Raw genomic sequence first — 18,642 nt, 5'->3', positions numbered from 1 at the left:
AAAGGCCGAAAGGGAGAGAGAGAAAGAGGTGTGACACGACAGGAAGAAGCGAATAAGGGGAAGGAAGGCATACACGCAACCACAGACGTGACAGGGTGCCTCCTACACAAAGGGTGAGCAAAAAAAACAAGAAAAACATAGGTCCCAAGCGAATTAAAAACATTTGAGACAGAAAACAAATTCACAAAAGAAAGAAAGAAAGAACATAAATGAAAACCTACACATGGTGCGAAGGTATATATATATATATATATATATATATGGAGAGGGAGAGATTCAATAATATTTGTGATTGTTCTATTATAGTTATTGTTTTATTTCTTATGTTATGTTATATGTTGATAGATTTTTTTATTTTGTTTAATGATAGGTATCTACTTTTCGTCCTTAAATAAGGTTTTATTTTATTTTTTTCTGGTGATGTTGTTGATATGGTGATGGCATTTTTTTTTTATTTTTTCGTTCCGTTCAAGTGTTTTTCTGCGATTTTTGAAAGGTAAGTTTATTTTAAATTCAAATATCTTTATTATTTTATTATGTTGAGTGGAAGTTAACGCAGTGGCGCTGCTGAAGGTTCCTTATCATGCTTGAATGACTTGCTTTTCCTTTCTATATTGTTACAACACAAATTTGAAAGTAAGTGAAATTTGATCCTAAATAAGTGTGAGCAATCGTTACACTGATATAAAAAAGAACGATATTATAAACACTAGTGGAATGTTGGCCCGTGAACTGCAATGCCTTATTTTATTCCTGAGTGAATTTACGTAAAATAACGTCGAGGGCAAACCAATACCAATGCGTACAGATAATGGTAAAAAGACACGCGTATATATATATATATATATATATATATTGCATCCCCGTTTCCCAGCCACGCATTCCCTCTTCATTTGACAACTCACATATAGAACGTTTTGATGTAATCCCACCAATCACATCCCTCCTCCCCATTTTTCCACTTTTCAAAACATGTGTTTGGATGCGCCTTTACAGCTGTAACACCGCTAGAAGTGATTTCCTCACCACTTGTACCATTGACGACAATAAGCCTTGGAAGTGGTGTCCATGGGCGCACCATTAAACCTGTATCACGCTGAACCCATGTGGCCCCGTCACGATGGCTGCAGTGGTAGAAACCATGTTGTCGAGTGATATCCATCATCTCCTTTCCACCGAGAGATATGGCGACAACTACAAAGTCACGTCTGTGCCGCTGATGGAACTCCCGCAACAACCTCATGAATGCCAGTGATCGATCCGTTTCGGTGAAGAAAAGGAGGCCAACGAGTCTGCCTCGCAACATTTCTCTATCATATCGCTGACCCGAGGGACCGGAGAGCTCCACTATGTTTTTAAGGTAGTCGTTTAATATTTCCTCGTGAGCGAAGGGGACAATTCGACTATCCATTGTTTTGAGCTCTTCCCGAAGTGCCGCTCTCTGCGTGGCACCGTCTCCGCCATATGTCCTGCTGTCGGGATCTTTCGGTTTAAAAGTTGCATCCATCGTGATGCGCATCAGTTTCGTGAGTGTCATTTGTTGCCGCTCAATCATAGAGAAATCGTTGACGTTAAAATGCCGCTTGAGAGCCGAGGACGGCCCCTTTCCGCCATCATTATTATTATTATTATTATTGTCACCACCAGCGCCGGTGGAGTCACGCATAAAATCTGTACTGGTGGCTTGTTGAAGTCGCGGCTCCGTCCACCCACCAGGGCCCCTCCGACCCGTGCGAAGCGCCGTGCTGCAGCGACGCATGAGAAGAAGAGAAGAAAAACAAAACAAAACAACTGATGCGAGTGCGAGTTGAAATTTAAATATAACGATGAAATGTATGAGTTGGCAGCCGGTACCACCGCAGCTATGGGCTAAGGGGTATTCGCTTCAATGGTGGAGAAAAGTAAAAGAAAGGGTGACAAAACAAATGATAATGGATAACAGAATAATAAAAGACACCGCACAGATTATGATCAAAATGATGCTCAGAACGCAAAAAAAAAAAAAGAAACAAAAAAAAAAAGGAAAGAAAAAGGATGAGAAGAGAAGAGAAGAAAGGAGAAGAGGAACATAAAAAAAATCCGTATACGAATATGTATATGTATATATATATATATATATATATTTTCAATAAATGGACAAAAAAGAAATATCAAGGGGTGGCACGATGGGATGTAGTCGGGGAAGAGGGGAATCACATCATGGGGTTTAAGGAGGGGGGGGGGGTGATACAAATATCTCATGTTGTGTAATGACAGAAGAGGAAGAAGAGAGAGAAAAAAAAAAAAAGTCCGGTTCATTATGGCACGCAGCGCGTAGCCGTTAGGGATTTTGCTATTCTTTTCTCAGGGTTGTACCTCGAGAAAAGAAAAGAGAAAACGCTGATACGATTCCCTACACACACAAAAAAAAAAAGGAAAACAAATAAGATAAAAATAAATAAAATTACTTATTCATTTATTCACCCCAATCATTCATGTACATGCGCGGGCTTACACAAGTGTGGGCACACAGATCGGTGTAGCTGCGGTATATTTAACTTAGTACATTATAACAACATTATTGATGATAATAATTTGTCGATGTAGGCGCTGTACCATGGCAAAGGGAGCGGGCAGGCAAAGATGGAAGAAAAGTAAAACAAATACAAAAAAACAAAAAACTAAAAAACAAAAACAAAAAAAGGGGGGAGGGGGAGGATGAGAAGGAGGTGAAAGGCAAGGGGAAGTGAAGAATAATATATATTTAACAAAAACAAACAATAACAACCAAGCACACCTAAACGATACAACAAACAGACAAAAAAGTGATACAACATATAACATAATATAATATAAATGATCCCACAACATTACCACCTGCCCCCACTTTCCCACAGACGCACATCCAAATATATCAAAATGTATAAATATCAATATAATAAAAAAATAATAAAAGTAAAAATCAAATACATAATGATATATATATATATATATGTAGGCAAGTATATAAATAAATGCATAAATATATGCTCATACATGACTCCGTCTGACGGTTATAATATAAGAAACGAGGCACTTTTGTAGGGGGAAAAAAAAAAGAAAAAAATGTATTGTGTTGAGGAAAACACGACAAAAAGGTAAGGTAGGGAATTGTGTGAGAAAGTACCGCGGTGTGACGCACTCAACAATAACAACAACAATAAAAATACTTCCAAAATCACGTGAGTTGGGGCGACCATCAAAAAAAGAAAAAGGAAAATTGCACATTTGCCTTATTTCATTGAAATATTAAAAATTATTTCTGTATACACGTGTCGCAATTCCTTTTTTTTTTCTGCTACATCCACGCATATCCTCCTCTTCAGTCATTTCAAGTACACCACAACACCTTTTTGTACGTGGCCTTTCCTTTCCTTTCCTTTCTTCTTTTTTTTTTTTTGCTCCTCAGTTCCCATCCAGCGCAGTGATGCACGCGCCTTGAGAGATATTCGTAAATATCAAGGCGGTAGCAATAAAATTAAAAAAAAAAATTAAAAAAAAAAGGTAAACAAAAGGCACTTCCCCACAACCCCCTGCCTCTCATGTGAGTACATTTTTTTTCTTTTTTGTAGTTTAAACATATTAACATACATCCATATATATATATATATATATGTGTGTGTGCAGACATTTCTTTCTTTTCTTTTTTTTTTTTGGGCTTCCCTTCCTTTCCCTTCACCCATTTAATATATCATTAGACTTTTTCGACTGAAACCTTTCAGCAAGCGCTTAAAATTCCGTCCCCTCCGCCCTATTCCCCCCTCTCTCTGTTTTTTCCCCCCTAATAAATTGCCTCGTGCGCACATATTCGTCTTATTTCATTCTTTTTCATTTCATATTCATCACACCTCTTATTTTTTCTTTTTTCTTTTTCCCATCTCCTCCCCTTCTTTCTCTCTTTTAACTTTCTTGTGCACTGATATGAAATAATGATTGAATAATTTATTCAATTCATGCATTAATACGTGCCTAATATTCCTTTCCCCCACGTCCCACTGTGTACATATCTGATCTCTTTTCGATCCTTCTTTTTTTTTTTCTTCCTTTTCTTTTCTTTTCTTCTTCTTCTTCCAAAAAAGAAAAAAAAATCCTTCTTTTGAATGGTTAACAGAATTTAAAAGAAAAAAAAAAGAAAAAAAGAAGGTGCCAAAACAAATAAACAAACAAATTGCTGTCGAATACAAGACCGAAAAAGGAGAAAAAGAAAATGGGGAGGAGACAAGACATGATGAGACATGACTTGACATAATTGAAGAATGATATGGAGTGAAAATGAGAGAGAGAGAGATAGACATATATATATATATATATGTATGGTGAAACACAACAACAACAAAATAAAAATAAAGATGCATGCATGCATACGTGCAAGTATATATTTTTATTTATTTATTTTTGGTATTCGTTGTTGTTTCTCTCCTTCTCAACTCATAAGTACAAAAAAAAACAAAACAGCATGAATAAATAATAACAATAAAAAACGGGATGAATCAATACAAGAAAAAAAAATGTGAGGGATGGGGGTGGGGAAGATGGGCGGAAACGGCGCCGTGTCGCCCCATAAATTGCTTTTATTTACCTTTCATTTTATTTTATTTTATTTCATGTTGAACGTCTTGTATTTTTTCCCCCCCCTTCCTTTTTTTATTTTTCATTTGTATTCCCTTCTCTTCTATTCCCCTTACCCTCTCCTGTATTCCCTCTTCTCTCTCTCTCTCTTTTCCTCTCCTCTCCTCTCCTCTCTTCCTTTTCTTTAATATGCTTAATAACACGGCCATGACATCTGTCAAGACAACAATCATAAAAAGAAAAGAGAGAAAACAACTCACTCTTCTAAGAAAGAATGCAAACGAAATAAATAAAAAAAACAAATATTTGACTTCCTCTACTCTCATTCTCATTTACCTCTTTGTGTGCTTTGTGTTTGTGTGCATTTTCTTTTCTTTTCCTTTCTTGCATATTTCTTGCAATTTCCTTATTTCCTGCCAGATCCCCTGCGGCGCCTGTCTCCATCAGTAATGGGAATGGCATCCATTTTTGCCTTATATCCATTCACAGTGCCTTCAATAAATAATTCTGTTGCGCATGGTTTTACCACAACAGTCACCACACTTTCACCAGAGCTCAAACGCTCCAACTTTGCCTTTCCAAGTGCCTTAATTTTGCAGTCCTCGCTAAAGGTAACTTTCACATGCATGTCATAATCCAACGTATCGTTATAATACGCCCAGCGACCAGTGCTTGAGTTAACAATTCGGAAGAGGAGACCATTTCCTTCATTAAAACCCTTCGCAATTTCATCGCCCTGAACAGTCGGCCGGCCGTTGATGAATGTGACGGAAGTCGTTGAGCCACCGCAACCCATTTTTATTTTCTTTTTATTTATTTTCTTACTCTTTTGGAATTACTTTTTCCCCTTCCCTTTCTATCCTACTTTTCTTCCTTTCTCTGCTGTGTTTTTGTAGTTTATCTTTATATGAATGTGTTCCCTTTTTTCTTTCTTTATTTTAACTTATGTTTGCTTGCGCTAGTGAATATTTGCGTGTGACTTCTTTTGTGCAAATAAGGCAAATATATATATATTTCTTTTGCTAGCACTAACGAGAGTAGTAATAATAATAATAATATTTATTACTATATTTCCCTTTTGTTAACAAATATTTATCGTAATAGTTCTTTGTTGTTGTTGTGGTGGTGGTGGTGGTGGTAACTGTAGTGACTAAAATAATCCCTGAGTTTACCAGATTGTGTTAATATTTATTTATTTTATTTTGCGATGTATTTTCGTTATTTCGCAAAACAAAAACAAAAATGAAATAAGATACGGAAAGAGAAAAGAGTCAGAAAAGAAAAGAAACATGAAATTAAAATAAAAAGGTTGGGAATTTCATCTTTTGAAAAGGTAATTATGGAAATAACAGGACGAGGGGTGTGACACGATAAAATAATAAATGTAACAAAGAAGATAAAAACCAGGCGAACCGCGGTGAAACACAACAAATGATTAAAAAAAAAAGAGAAAAAAAAAGAAATAATAAATAATAAGAAACTTTTTTTTTTTGCATGCTCGTGTGCGTGTAAACCACCGTTTAAACTTTTTCTTCTCTTTTTTTTTTTTAAGAATCGTTCCGCCATTTTTGTTATATATATATTTCCCTCCTTCCCTCCCTTCCTCCACACATAGATGCATCTTATTTAGCCCCCTTTTCTCCTCATTTCTATGTCTATATTCTGATTTTATTCATTCACTCTCCTTTTCTTTCATCCTTCTAATGGGGTCCCAAACAATCTTTTATTTATTTTTTTATTTTGTGCTTTCATTTGTTGTTGTTGTTTTCTCCCTGCCTTTGTGATATTTTTGTTGGTTTCACATCACATGCGGGAAATAATAATAATAATAATAATAATAATGATAATGATAATAAAGTGCGCAAAAACAAACAAAACAAAACAACATTAATTGCTTCCCCAAGAAAAAAAAAGAAAAAAAAAGGGAAAACAACAACAACAACAACAGAGGAGGGGGGTGGACAGGTGTGGAAACATAAAAAGGAAATGAACATAACAAAATAACAGCGCTAACGAAAAAACAAAAAAAGAAAAAAACACAAACACTCACACACATTTTCTTTTCTCCTCCTTCCTTCCTTCCTTCCTTCCTTTCTCTCTTTCTCTTTCTCTCTATCATTTCATTTTGCTGAACGCTTCCTTTTCATTCATTCATTCATCACCATCTTTCTTTACTTCTTTTTTTTGTTGGAAACAAACAAACAAAAAAACAAAAATAAAACAAAAATAAAAAGTGTAGAAAAGGTAAAATAATTCATCCGTGTATTCATTTATTTCATACACTTCTCTACTCACAACAACGGTGGTAATGTTTGGTTAGCTGAGGCGACCACTGAAAAGCTGTTGTTCATTTGTTATAATTATTATAATAATATTTATTATTATTATTATTTTTTCCCTCTCCTTTTTTTGCTTGTATTTTAGAAGTTTTATTGATTGATTGTTTGCTTTATATATATATATATATATATGTATAAAAGTGTTTTCTCTCCGTGCCTTCTTTCTTTATTTTATACTTCCCTACGCGGCCACGTGAAAAATACAACAAAAAGTCAACGGAATAATAATAATAATAAAAGGTAACATCACTAACATCAATTGATGCTTATTATCTTCGTCTCGCTCGTTATTCGTACCACTCCTATACAACACACCATTTTGAAAAATGAAAACATCGACACAATAAATAAATAGAGCTAACAACAACAACAATAATAATAATAATAATAATAATAATAATAATAATAATAATAATAATAATAATAATAATAATAATAAAATTGTGTAAAAAAAAAGGGAGGAGGAGATAAAGGAGATTTCCTTTCTTTTTTTGTTTTGTTTTAAAGAAAAAACATAAAATTGATATATATATATATATATATATATATATCCATTACATCATCTAACCCTACTATTGCCTGTCTCCATCAGTAATGGGAATGGCATCCATTTTTGCCTTATATCCATTCACATGTCCTTCAATAAATAATTCTGTTGCGCATGGTTTTACCACAACAGTTGCCACACTTTCACCGCTTTCCAATTTCTCAAGTCTCGTTTGTCCAAGTGCCTTAATTCTGCAGTCCTCGCTAAAGGTAACTTTCACATGCATGTCATAATCCAACGTATCGTTATAATACGCCCAGCGACCAGCGCGTGTTTTAACAATTCGGAAGAGGAGACCATTTCCTTCATTAAAACCCTTTGCAATTTCATCGCCCTCAACAGTCGGCTGTCCATTAATAAACTCAACCGTAGAAGTCTTTGAGCCACCGCAACCCATTTTTATTTTCTTATTTCTTTTTCTTTATTTTGCTGTCTTGTTTGTGTAAATCTCCTCCTCCTTCTTCTTCCTCAAATTCGTTCGCCCTTAACGTAGTGTTTATTATTTATTTCTTTTTCTTTTTCTTTTTTCCACCTTCCATATTTAAATGTGTGAAATTTGTATTGTGTAAGTTGCAAGTAATTCAAGCATGGTCATACAGTGAAAAGGGACGAGAAGAGAAGCAACAAATAATGAAGAGATTAAAAGTAAAGGCACAGAAATTAAATAATTGAGGGTGGTTAACAAATTGAGGTGTGATTATACGTGCAGCAGGTGGAACCATACACGGGCGGTAAAATGAAAAGAAAAAAAAAAGAAGAGTTCGATTTGGAAATAAGACGAAGAAAAGGAAGGGAAAAAGTAAAACACAAAGACGGGACCAGGCAGGCGTGCTGCGTCCCTGTTTTGTTTTTTGTTTTTTTTTAATTCCCATCCATCCTTCTTTTTTCCATCTCGTTTTTTCTTCTTTTTCTTTTCTTTTTTTTAAAAAAAAAATTATCAATCAGAAGAATCCTCTCATGAATGCACCACACGGCAGTGGCGCATAAAACACTGCGAACAAATTCGTCATATTAATTTTCGTCAACTGCATCCATCCATCGAAGTTATCCCACTTGCAAGGTGTATGGAAAGAAGAAGAAGAAAAGAAAAAACGAAAACAAACAGAATGAAGCTTCGCTTTCCACTGCTACACCACATCACGGCGCCTAAGGCATGGCCTCCAACGCGGAATTAACCACACCAACGACCCAAATAATGTATTTAAACCCGCCCCACCCCGCAACAAATGGGCAGGGGAAGACAAGAAACCAGAAGAGAGAGAAAGGGATGATGGAGAAATATTTGAATGCTAATATTCTATTTCCCCATCATCCCTTTCCCACCTTAAGAAAAATGAAAACAAAAATAAAAAACAGGACAAACTCCACACACATACACATAAATATACTAGTAGATATATATAAATATAAATAAATAAATAAATATATATATATATTTATGTTGTGTGCGTATGTGTCTATGCTTCTAACGCCCAGGCACTCCTTATCCCCCACCCCGCTATATTTCCCATTGTATGACCTCATTCGTGTTTGTTTGGCTTTTCGGGTGATGTTCCGGCTCCATTGTCGCTTCCTTTCTCAGCCGCTGCCTCGAGTGGATCCGACCAGACCTCTCGAACCAGAAATCGAAACAATTGCTCCCGCTCGTCCATATCCTCTTCCCATATATCTATGGCTTCCTCAATCCACTCCTTATCATCATCATCATCATCATCATTATCATCATAAAAATCATCATCATAATAATCATCTAATGGATGAGGTGGAATTTTACTGAACATGTTGAGGAAACTCCACCCATGTCTTGTGGGATCCATATTTGAGCGGCCCCGCTTCGAGCCGGATCGTTTCTCGCCACCACCACCATCACCGTCATTATCATCGAAGTTTGGGCCATGGTCCGGCTTCCACGTAATATCCGACACCTCATACGTTTTATAGAAATCGCCACCACCACCGCCATCACTATCATTATTATTATTATTATCATCATCATTGTTTTTGGAGCCCTCGCTATTCAATTGGTTTTCTTCAATCCAAAGCTCTGTCTCTTCGAAAAATGGGTTGGGTGAAAATGTTAAGGACAAACGAGAACCCGTCTCCTTGTATGTCACCATCATATCCTTCAGGTATTTCCGAAGCAGCGCCTCATCAAAAGTGCCCAGTTGATTTCCATCATCATCATCATCATCAGCATCATTTCCCGCGGCGCGGCTGCCATCCCGATCCTCTTCAACATGCGCATCTCGAAGGATGGCAATGATGGCGTCTGCCCAAAATGTGGTCGGAAGTTTACCGTTTTTAATGGCATTTGTGATCACCTCGTGCCGGGCGCTGTAGTGCTCGTTCAGTTTGATGTTATTTTCAACAAGTACTTTAGTGACGGCCCCATGCATTTCATCCTCCAACTTGTTAATCAGCTTTTGCACAGCGCATACGGCACTATTGTATGGCACAGCAGAACTACCCATCAGTAACGTTTCCAAGGACTCTCCTCCCCGTTAATTGTTTCGACCAAACGGTGTCGGTAACTGTCCCCTCTTCTTCTTCTTTCTCTTCCTATTCCGTCTTTTTTTTTTCTTCTTTTCCTTTCCGTTCGTTACTTTACCGTGGAGAAAACTAATGAAGTAAGAGAAGGAGATCAAAAAATGCTTACACATTTTGTAAATAAATGAAGGAAAAAAGTGAAAAAAAAAAGAAACAAATTGTATAGATAAAATCCCCCCCTCCCCCAAGTGGCCAAAAATTGTGGCCGGAAGTGGAGCTATTTCTCCGCCTCGAGGTTCATGAAAGGCAATGGAGAGGAAACATAATATAACGTGAGGAAACTGGCATGAAAAACCGAGCGAAGGGACCAAAAATGAAGATGAAAACAACAAAACAAAACAATACAGAGTCGAAGTGGAAGAGCCGACACGCAGCCACCGGAAACATGTCGCCCCTCATTTATTTTTATTTCATATACTATTCTCTTCGCGTTTTTCTTTCTTTCTTTCTTTCTCTCTCCCCTGTAGATACAAACGCATAGGTGTGAACAAATAAATATATGTATACGTGCCTTTTTTTTCTTTTAAAAAAAGGCTTTTTTTCCACCTTTTACTGCCTCAGAGTTTCCAACACATGTACAAATAAACAATATATGAACACAAATAACAAAACTCACTTGTGTGCGAGGAAAGGGAGGAAAAAGAAGAAGAAAAAAAGAAGAGCCAAGGGAAAACTGAAAAGTTCATATTCATATATACATACATATGTGTACTGCACATTATTATTAATGTGTGTGTGCGCGTGTGTTTGGAGAGGAAAGAAGAGTAGAATAATGCGGATGCAAACCGAATAGGCAACAATAACAATAGCAAACAGAAAAAAAAAAGTGAGGAAAAGTGGACCAGAGAGCACATCGGCACGATAAATTTTCGCAGAGAAACCAAAAGGAAAAACAGAAACAAGACAGAGATACACCACGCCTCCAGCGAAACAACAACAACAACAACAACAGAAAAAAAAAGAAGTTAAAACAAACAGTGACACCGACACGGATATAAACCAGACGTATCATAAGGGTAATGAGGGAGAAATAAAACTACTAATAATATTAATAATAATAAAGTACAAAAAAAATGAAAAGAGACATGTGATGAGAGATAAAAAGCAGTGAGAGGAAATTGATTAGGTGTGTGTGGGGAGAGACGCTAAACACGCCATGGTGCGGCGGTAAACCTTCGATTTGAGCGACGTGTGTCAAAATGAATGGGCAATTCCCCTCTCCCCCCCTGTCCTTCATGGGAATCACCTTTCAGTAGAAACTAACGGAAGGTATACACAAGACAACCGCAGCAGCATGGGATACAAAACAAAACAAAAAATAGAGGTAAAATGATGTACCTCTGCCTTTCCTCTTTTTTTCTTTTTTTGATCGTCTCTTCGTTCATATAAAGTGATATGGGGGAGTCTCGCAATACCGAAAACAAAAAATTGCAAAACCAAGCCAAAAGAACAAAACTTCTCAAGAGAGGAAAAACACTAATAACACTGGTAACAAATAACGACAAACAGTCTCCCCACTTCCCTCCACATAACCCCCCCCCTCCGAGTAGCGTGACACACCGAGGAACCAACGTTTTATATTCCTCTTTTCTTTTCCTTTTCCTTGCTAATCATACACACATGTCGTGCTACGACCGTAAATACGCGGCGGCCCTCCAGTCGCTACAGCACAAATCGGAAGTATGGGATGAAAAGCCACCGCACCAGGGAGTTCCTTCACTCGCGTGTACGAGGCCCTCGCCTGTCCATTCACTGCAGACTCTTCCATAACATCACTAATGAAAATCGCATCTGCAGTCGCTGATACGGTTGAGAGGGTTTGATGATACGGCTGCACATCCATTCGGCACACGGGATTGCGTAAAGCCGATGAAGCGGGGGCAACCGGCTCCGCCACCACCACCTGCCGAAGAGGGTCGCGGGGAAACCGCTTATCCCAAAGCGTTACAACTCCCTTCGCGCCACCATATCCCGTCACGATAACATGGGGATAGCAATAAGGGAAACTTATATGGAGGCACGTGCCCTTCGAATTTTCTGCACCACCTACAGGCCGCTTTGCCGCGTCATCCTCCGACTCTGCGCTGCTAGGGAAAATACAAGTGGCCCGAGCGGGTTTTCGCAGATCAAATAAGTAAACCGAACCGCCACCAACAGCTACGGTTGAATCATCAGTGGAGCTTGGTGTTATAACAGAGGGCATAATAAAGGATGACTGTTGGCTACCAATACCCTCCAAAACCTTGTGCTCACACACCAAATCCCATGAGTCAATCAACCCATCAGGCCCACTTACATGCAATAAAGTCGCTGGTACATGATAGGAGGAAAGACAAGGCATGCGACCCCCGCCACATCTCCTCCCGCATGCCGCAGTCGCAAATGAGGTGACACGCTTCACTGCAGTCCCACCAGCGTAGTCCGTGAAGAGCTGCACCGACCCCGAGGAACCCACTACGCACAACAACGTGCGATAGGCGGCATCTACAAAATGTAATCCAGTAACCGACTTGGTAGAATTCGTAGCACAGTGCTCGGAAATAACCGGGCTATCTTCCTCAGGACACTGCCAGGCCGAATGGATGTTCCACGGAAGCCCCACCCACCCATCCGACGACTTGGCAATGATCCCAGAGGTCATCTTTTTTCGCGGACCCGATTGCTGCTGCTGATTATACAGCGTTGTAGTCCTGGCAAATGCAACGGGATCAACCCACGACGTTACCGCCGGGACACAAATATCTGAAATCCACCGGCACGTCGCTTTCACATGAACAGAGGTGGAACCCACACCGACTGATGTGGCCGGTGATGTGCTTGCCGACGCTGTTGCCGCCGTTAATGAGCACGCCGCGCTCAGGGCAGTAGAGGAACGGCCAGCCATGGCGGTGAGATGCTCTTCCGCGCTCCACGACCAAACCTGCACCGTACCATGAGAGGTTCCCGTTACGAGATGCCGTTCCGCCATGTGGAATGCCATCACGCCGATATGCCCGTCATGCTCAAATGAAACGTTGCTGTCCGGGCGTGACCAAGCCGACGCCCCAAGGCTCGTGTCGGAAGTTATCGAAAGGTTGATCAGGGGGAGTTGGTTCCCAGTGGGAGATAACATGCCGCTCGGTTCCCTTTCCTCGTCAACTAATGGTTTTACACCCTCGACGTGAGACACTGGTGGGGACCAGGTCGGGAGAGGTGGGGATGGCACCGCAGGTAGGTTACAGCTATCACCACTATAACCAGCGGGGGGCGCTGACAGCCGCAATTCATTTCTCACCTTGTGCACGTACTCTCTCATGCAGAAGTCCCTCCTTAGGTTAAAGGTATTTCGTGGATCATCATCGTCCATTGGTACTAGCAACAGCTCGTCCAGGAAACCCAGAAGAGTGAAAACAAAGGATGCGACAGCTGCACCACTACCAGTGGAAACGATCCTGCGTGGTAAAACAGCGTCGCACGCGAGAGTCTGAACGTCCGCGGCGCCACCACTTTCATTACTAAGTCGACGATCGCGTTCCACACCGGCTGCTTTGCCTCGTGATGCAGCACCATCAGAACGATTGCCTGTCCCTCGCATTCCCCGTTTTAGAACCCGAATTACAGAGCTACGAAGCATCGATAAAAACCTCCTACTTTTGGCGTCACTGGGCACTTTTGTCGATTTTTCTACCGCACCTGACTCCTTCGGGGTTGTTGGCTGCGTGAAGAAGCCGCCCGCGCTAAGTGGTGGTAAACAACTGAGTGCCTCCTCCGCACGAGAGGAGACATAAGGACACGGATCATGTGTTGCAGCCCCTGTCCAGCACACCAGGCGTGCAAGAAAAACAATGGGGCAACCGACTTCCATGGCGCGGTCATTGTCACATTTTGATGGACACGACTCCAGTGGGCACCCTTTGGGAAAGTAAATGTCACAAATCAGCGAGCGCGTACCACTTACCAGACCTGGGAGGATATCCTCTTCACCACCACAGTTAGAACCACCCTCACCCGCTTCTGAAGCGCGATATATTTTTTCGGAGGCGCACTGAACGGAAGCCCGCACGGTTTCCATTGGCATGTGAGCAGACAAGTATCGCACCAGCCACCGTATAGAAAGAAAGACAATATCGACAAGATCGATTCGGTTACTCATATTCCCCTCACGAGGAGCAACAAGCACGTTGGCACATTCAACAATAATGTGAATACATCGTAACGATGCCGCTTCGTCCGTACAACTGGACGACATAGTCATAGATATGGCTTTAAGAGCCGCTCCACGTATAATAGATGAAGATGCCCACGAAAGGAGATGCAGCGTCTTTAAAGGGGATGCTAACTCTTCCAACCCCAACTTCTGTTCGCCTCCACTGCCGTTCGTCAGCGCTCCTTCGGTCCCAGTATCGATTGGTCTCGCAGCGCCAGGCTCAAGTGCACTTGCCTTCCACGTCAATGCCACGAACAACGCGAGAAGAGAAGTGATAGAGGTTGTTAATCTTGCCGCGTAAGCGTCGGTGGTTGCTACGAAATGATGTTGGACGCGGCTCCCCCTTGACTGATTGATGTACACTTCAGCAGACCCCCGCTGCAACAACGGCACCCTGACGCTGGCATCTCGCAGAAGTTCGCTGCAAAGATTGAGTGCGCCACTCTCAAGAAGATACTTCCTGTCTTGGTCAAATGAGAAGCTGGTCATGGATAGTATGGCTGAAGAGAGCACACGCTGGCCTTCAGACTCCAGCCAATAACCGAGTTCCTTGCACTGCCACAGACCAGGCCCAGCCGGAGGGTCACTAGGCAGGCTGAAGGGTCTTTCCAACGCCTTCAGGCAACTCGTCGTTACGGCGCTTCGCTGTGCCCACGCCAGTCCTGCAAGCGATGGGTCCGCATAGCATGCCTTGGCGTACACAAATAACATAGAAGGTAGCAAATGCTGCAGATCACTCCGGCTCCAAAAACGCGCTAACGCCATGTCGAATATTCCAACTTTTGCGCATGCCGCCGCGGCTGAAAGTCCGGCATCAATGAAACGGCAGAGGACCTTCATAGCTTCATCACGGTGTGCCACCACAAGCAAACCCTGCAGCAACATGGGCAACCCGGCGACAGAAGGGAAGGGCCTCATGAATGCACCTCCGGAACACCCACAACCACTGAGATCATTTGAGCCTGTGCTGCATGCGAGAAGAGGGTCAACTGCCGCTTCCTCCCCCATACCTCTGTAAATACTCGCCTTCCGTGGCCCAGTCCTGTGTGGTCCGATATGTCCCGGCCGTCTACACTGATGCCAGGCAATGCCCCCGCAGTGGAACAAGCTTTGCTCCGTTACCCGCTCCGCCACAGCCATCAAGCAGCGCAGCTCCTCCTCAAGGAAATCAGGCACAGTGACAGGACGGTTACCAAGTGATGGAAGCGACATGGAACGCTGCTCGCATCGCCACTTAGTGACGTTCCAGTCGAGCCACTCGCGAAACTCCAACGTTGTCAGTGAGGTGGGAGGAGCTGGCTGAACTGCTCGCTTCAAGGAGACAAAAGTTCTGCCAATAATGCAATCCAACGAATCCCATTGTGGATGGTTTCCCATATGCGGGAGCGGTGGATAAACACAAACCTCACCACCCAGGGCTGTAATGATGCGTTCCGCAAGCAAGAATCCACGAAATAACGGAGCGACGACAACATCTTCACGAAATAAGTGCACAAACGTTTTGTACGGAAGAGAAGACCAAGCAATGCACTCCATTATGGCCATAGTCGCCCAATGAAGCTGACCAAGTGGCGTCTTCTTGTCATCCAGTGCCCCAGGTATAAGGAAAGGCAAAAGCGGGTGAATATCTGTTAGGGAATCGTTCTCAACCATAAACCACAGCAGTGCCATCTGTAACGGTGTCATAAGACACGAGGTGAGTATATCTGAGGGCAGCTTTGGGTGCTGGGGCAACTCCCCTGAAAACGTAGCACCAAGGAAGAAAAAATCACTCAGCACGGACGAAGTGGCGCAAGTTTCTTCACTACCAGCATCAAATGATGATACACCTGCTGTACCCTCATGGGGCACCCGCAGCGTGGGGCGGTCCGCATCTGGAGGTCCTTGTGCAAACGAAGTGTCACCTTCGGCATCACTCCCCGTGTTGTGCTCCGGTTTGGGCGAACTCTGGTAGCGAAGGAAATTCCTTAAAAGTTCGCTAGCGTTTGGACAATCAGCCACCACAACCAGCGGCAATCCGACCTCCTCGAAGAGCGTCCTGGTGCGACACTTCACAGCACTGCCAGATGGCTCCATCAGGTATATTAATCCCGACTGCGGTCGCGGTACACCGTAACCACCGTAATGAAAAATTACCTTTCCACGTCCCCCGGCACGTTCTCGGCACTGCATGAGACCCCGATGCAACCGGCTCACTTCAGTATTATGGCAGTGTTTAACCATCAGCGAGCGCTTTGATAAGGCCTGGTACCGGCGTTCCAGTTGCTTTCCCAATTCTCCCAATATGTTGAAACTGTCACCAGGGAGAAGTCCCAGTGACCGCCAGCCGAAAACATAAGGCGCATCCAACGCCTGAATGGAGTTTTCCTCTTGATTTCCATCTCCTTCCTCTCCCCAAAGCAGGGGGTTAATGTTAATACTCACCACTACCGCAGTTGTTACTGCCGGCACAACCGCAGCTTCTGCCGCTATGCCGCCCACCGGAGGTTCCCGTTCCGAAAGCGGCACGCGGCGGCCACGGCGAAGCCAAGCCTCCTGCACAAGTCGCAACCAGCGCCGACGCTCCACCGCCTCCACTTCTACAGCCGTGCGTGGTTCCAGATCGGTTCCAGAAGACACATTTGGTGGAATATCATCAACTGACGGCACTGTCCAAAAGCTCATTGACCGCAACGGCTCAAATCGCCGTGAGGGGAGTAAACAACACGGCACACCGCACACAAACACTTTCACACAAACACGTTCACACGGTCAGACCACACACACACACACAAACACGTTCACACACGCGTTCAGAGAGTGTCTCGTGCCACAAAAAAAAAAAAGAAAAAGAAAACCAAAAACAAAAACAAAGCCAAACAGAAGAGGCAATACACGATTTTTTTTTCCCCCTCTCAACCGTGTGGACGTCAGCGTCCGCGCCAGTCAAATCTGTCAAGAGAAAAGGAAACAAAAGCAGCAAATGCTAAAAACAAAAAACAACAATGATTTCGCCAAACAGAAGATTCAGATTCGATACACGCAGCGTGTGGGTTGGCAAGGTAAGAGAAAAAGGAAATTCTCTCCCTTCCACCGCACACGCAAAGCGGCTTACGACAGAGGCCGAATGGTTGTTGCTCTCTCCTTTCCCCGTCTATTTTCCTCTCTTTTCTTTTTTTTTTTTACTTCTTTTTCAACCACCGCTATATTTTCCCGTCCACTTGCGGCACGCGTCTCAATAATTCCCTTCGCCACGTTTTCGATCCCTCGTCACAGACACCTTGCGTCGCGCTTCCTCTTTCTTCAAAAAAGAAAAAAAAAGGTCACCGCGCCTTATATATTTATTTATTTATTTCTGTATACGTGAACAGTTTCCGCCCCTTCACTTTTTGTTTCCTATTAGCTTTCTTGAAGCTCTTTCTTTCTGTCTTCCCTATGGAAACCCAACAATAACGAAGCTACGTAAATTTTCTTTGGCTCGCAGACTGTTTTAGGTTTGTTGTTTTGTTGTTCTTTTTTTTTTCTTTCTTTGCTTCTGTCTGCCTTTTGCCTCCTATTTCCGCTCAAACACAGAGACGCAAACGAGAAGTGCACTTTACTTTCCCTCCCCGTTTAATCTCTCCGCCGCACCAAAATATAAATAAATTAATACTTATATTCTTATTAAACGTATACCCCTAATGCACTTCAGAGTGATGTGATAATTCCTTCTTCACTGAGGCTCACACCCGTTCTTACTTTCTTACTTGTTTTGTTTTGTTTCTCTTCTCTTCTCTTCTCTCTTCTTTTTTTTATCTTTTTGTTTCGCTTTGGTTAGTTCCCCCTTCTTCTCTTCCTCGTATGATGTTTCCTCTCCCTCTCTTTCCTATTGTTGTTGATCTTATTGCTCTTGCTCTTGCTCCTGTTCCTGTTCCTGTTGTTCTTTTTCTTTTTTTTTTAAATTATTTTAATTATTATTATTATTACTCTCCTTGAGGGTGAGCGATTGCGTTTTACACGCAGCACCACGCAAAGTTACGGACGCACTGCGAGGCGCCAATGCTCCGCGAGAGAAATAAATGAACACACGGACGTGTGGAATTTAAGGGAAGAGAGGGGAAACTTGAAGGAGGGAAGTGAAAGAGAGACCTTCCAAAAAAAAAAAAAAAAGAGGTAAGAGAGAGAGAAAGAGAAGGAAGAAAAAAGAAAAGTTGAGGTTAAGTAACACAGAAACAATAAATTCACCAACACAGTACCGAGAAAGCGCAAACAATACGCCACGGTGGGTAGGTTATAATAATGATAAGAGTATTAATAACAATGGTGGTAATCATATGAGTCGAGATTACGAGCTGGAAACCACACTTTCTCCTACGGTAACTAAATCCCATACAAACTTAAATACATTTAATGAGTGAAAAGTATCACCTCCAAACAAAAACAGACACACACACATACACACATATATATATCCTTCT

The 18,642-nt window shown here is 41.9% G+C and overlaps 8 protein-coding genes across 8 annotated transcripts; all 8 read right to left on the bottom strand.

The window, feature by feature from the left end:
- Nucleotides 1-901: 901 nt before the first annotated feature.
- TbgDal_I1330 (hypothetical protein, conserved (partial)) lies at nucleotides 902-1,759 on the bottom strand (the record flags this gene model as incomplete). The annotated part of the gene is made up of 1 exon (XM_011773091.1): nucleotides 902-1,759. The coding sequence occupies one exon, from the start codon at nucleotides 1,757-1,759 to the stop codon at nucleotides 902-904; it is 858 nt and encodes a 285-aa protein (XP_011771393.1).
- Nucleotides 1,760-2,538: 779 nt separating this feature from the next.
- On the bottom strand, nucleotides 2,539-2,850 carry TbgDal_I1320 (T. brucei spp.-specific protein; the record flags this gene model as incomplete). The annotated part of the gene is made up of 1 exon (XM_011773090.1): nucleotides 2,539-2,850. The coding sequence occupies one exon, from the start codon at nucleotides 2,848-2,850 to the stop codon at nucleotides 2,539-2,541; it is 312 nt and encodes a 103-aa protein (XP_011771392.1).
- Nucleotides 2,851-3,032: 182 nt separating this feature from the next.
- Nucleotides 3,033-3,218, bottom strand: TbgDal_I1317 (hypothetical protein, unlikely; the record flags this gene model as incomplete). The annotated part of the gene is made up of 1 exon (XM_011773089.1): nucleotides 3,033-3,218. The coding sequence occupies one exon, from the start codon at nucleotides 3,216-3,218 to the stop codon at nucleotides 3,033-3,035; it is 186 nt and encodes a 61-aa protein (XP_011771391.1).
- Nucleotides 3,219-3,869: 651 nt separating this feature from the next.
- TbgDal_I1315 (hypothetical protein, unlikely) lies at nucleotides 3,870-4,373 on the bottom strand (the record flags this gene model as incomplete). Its single annotated transcript, XM_011773088.1, has 1 exon — nucleotides 3,870-4,373. The coding sequence occupies one exon, from the start codon at nucleotides 4,371-4,373 to the stop codon at nucleotides 3,870-3,872; it is 504 nt and encodes a 167-aa protein (XP_011771390.1).
- A 620-nt stretch (nucleotides 4,374-4,993) lies between these two features.
- On the bottom strand, nucleotides 4,994-5,383 carry TbgDal_I1310 (calpain-like protein fragment, putative; the record flags this gene model as incomplete). Its single annotated transcript, XM_011773087.1, has 1 exon — nucleotides 4,994-5,383. The coding sequence occupies one exon, from the start codon at nucleotides 5,381-5,383 to the stop codon at nucleotides 4,994-4,996; it is 390 nt and encodes a 129-aa protein (XP_011771389.1).
- A 2,115-nt stretch (nucleotides 5,384-7,498) lies between these two features.
- Nucleotides 7,499-7,870, bottom strand: TbgDal_I1300 (calpain-like protein fragment, putative; the record flags this gene model as incomplete). The annotated part of the gene is made up of 1 exon (XM_011773086.1): nucleotides 7,499-7,870. The coding sequence occupies one exon, from the start codon at nucleotides 7,868-7,870 to the stop codon at nucleotides 7,499-7,501; it is 372 nt and encodes a 123-aa protein (XP_011771388.1).
- Nucleotides 7,871-8,993: 1,123 nt separating this feature from the next.
- Nucleotides 8,994-9,944, bottom strand: TbgDal_I1290 (hypothetical protein, conserved; the record flags this gene model as incomplete). The annotated part of the gene is made up of 1 exon (XM_011773085.1): nucleotides 8,994-9,944. The coding sequence occupies one exon, from the start codon at nucleotides 9,942-9,944 to the stop codon at nucleotides 8,994-8,996; it is 951 nt and encodes a 316-aa protein (XP_011771387.1).
- Nucleotides 9,945-11,626: 1,682 nt separating this feature from the next.
- TbgDal_I1280 (hypothetical protein, conserved) lies at nucleotides 11,627-16,870 on the bottom strand (the record flags this gene model as incomplete). The annotated part of the gene is made up of 1 exon (XM_011773084.1): nucleotides 11,627-16,870. One exon carries the CDS (start codon nucleotides 16,868-16,870, stop codon nucleotides 11,627-11,629), a length of 5,244 nt encoding a protein of 1,747 aa, XP_011771386.1.
- Nucleotides 16,871-18,642: the final 1,772 nt, after the last annotated feature.

The sequence above is a fragment of the Trypanosoma brucei genome, chromosome 1, assembly GCF_000210295.1.
Source record: "Trypanosoma brucei gambiense DAL972 chromosome 1, complete sequence".
NCBI lineage: Eukaryota > Euglenozoa > Kinetoplastea > Trypanosomatida > Trypanosomatidae > Trypanosoma > Trypanosoma brucei.
The sequence above is the reverse complement of the archived record's forward strand: the minus strand, read 5'-3'. Positions and strand labels throughout refer to the sequence as shown.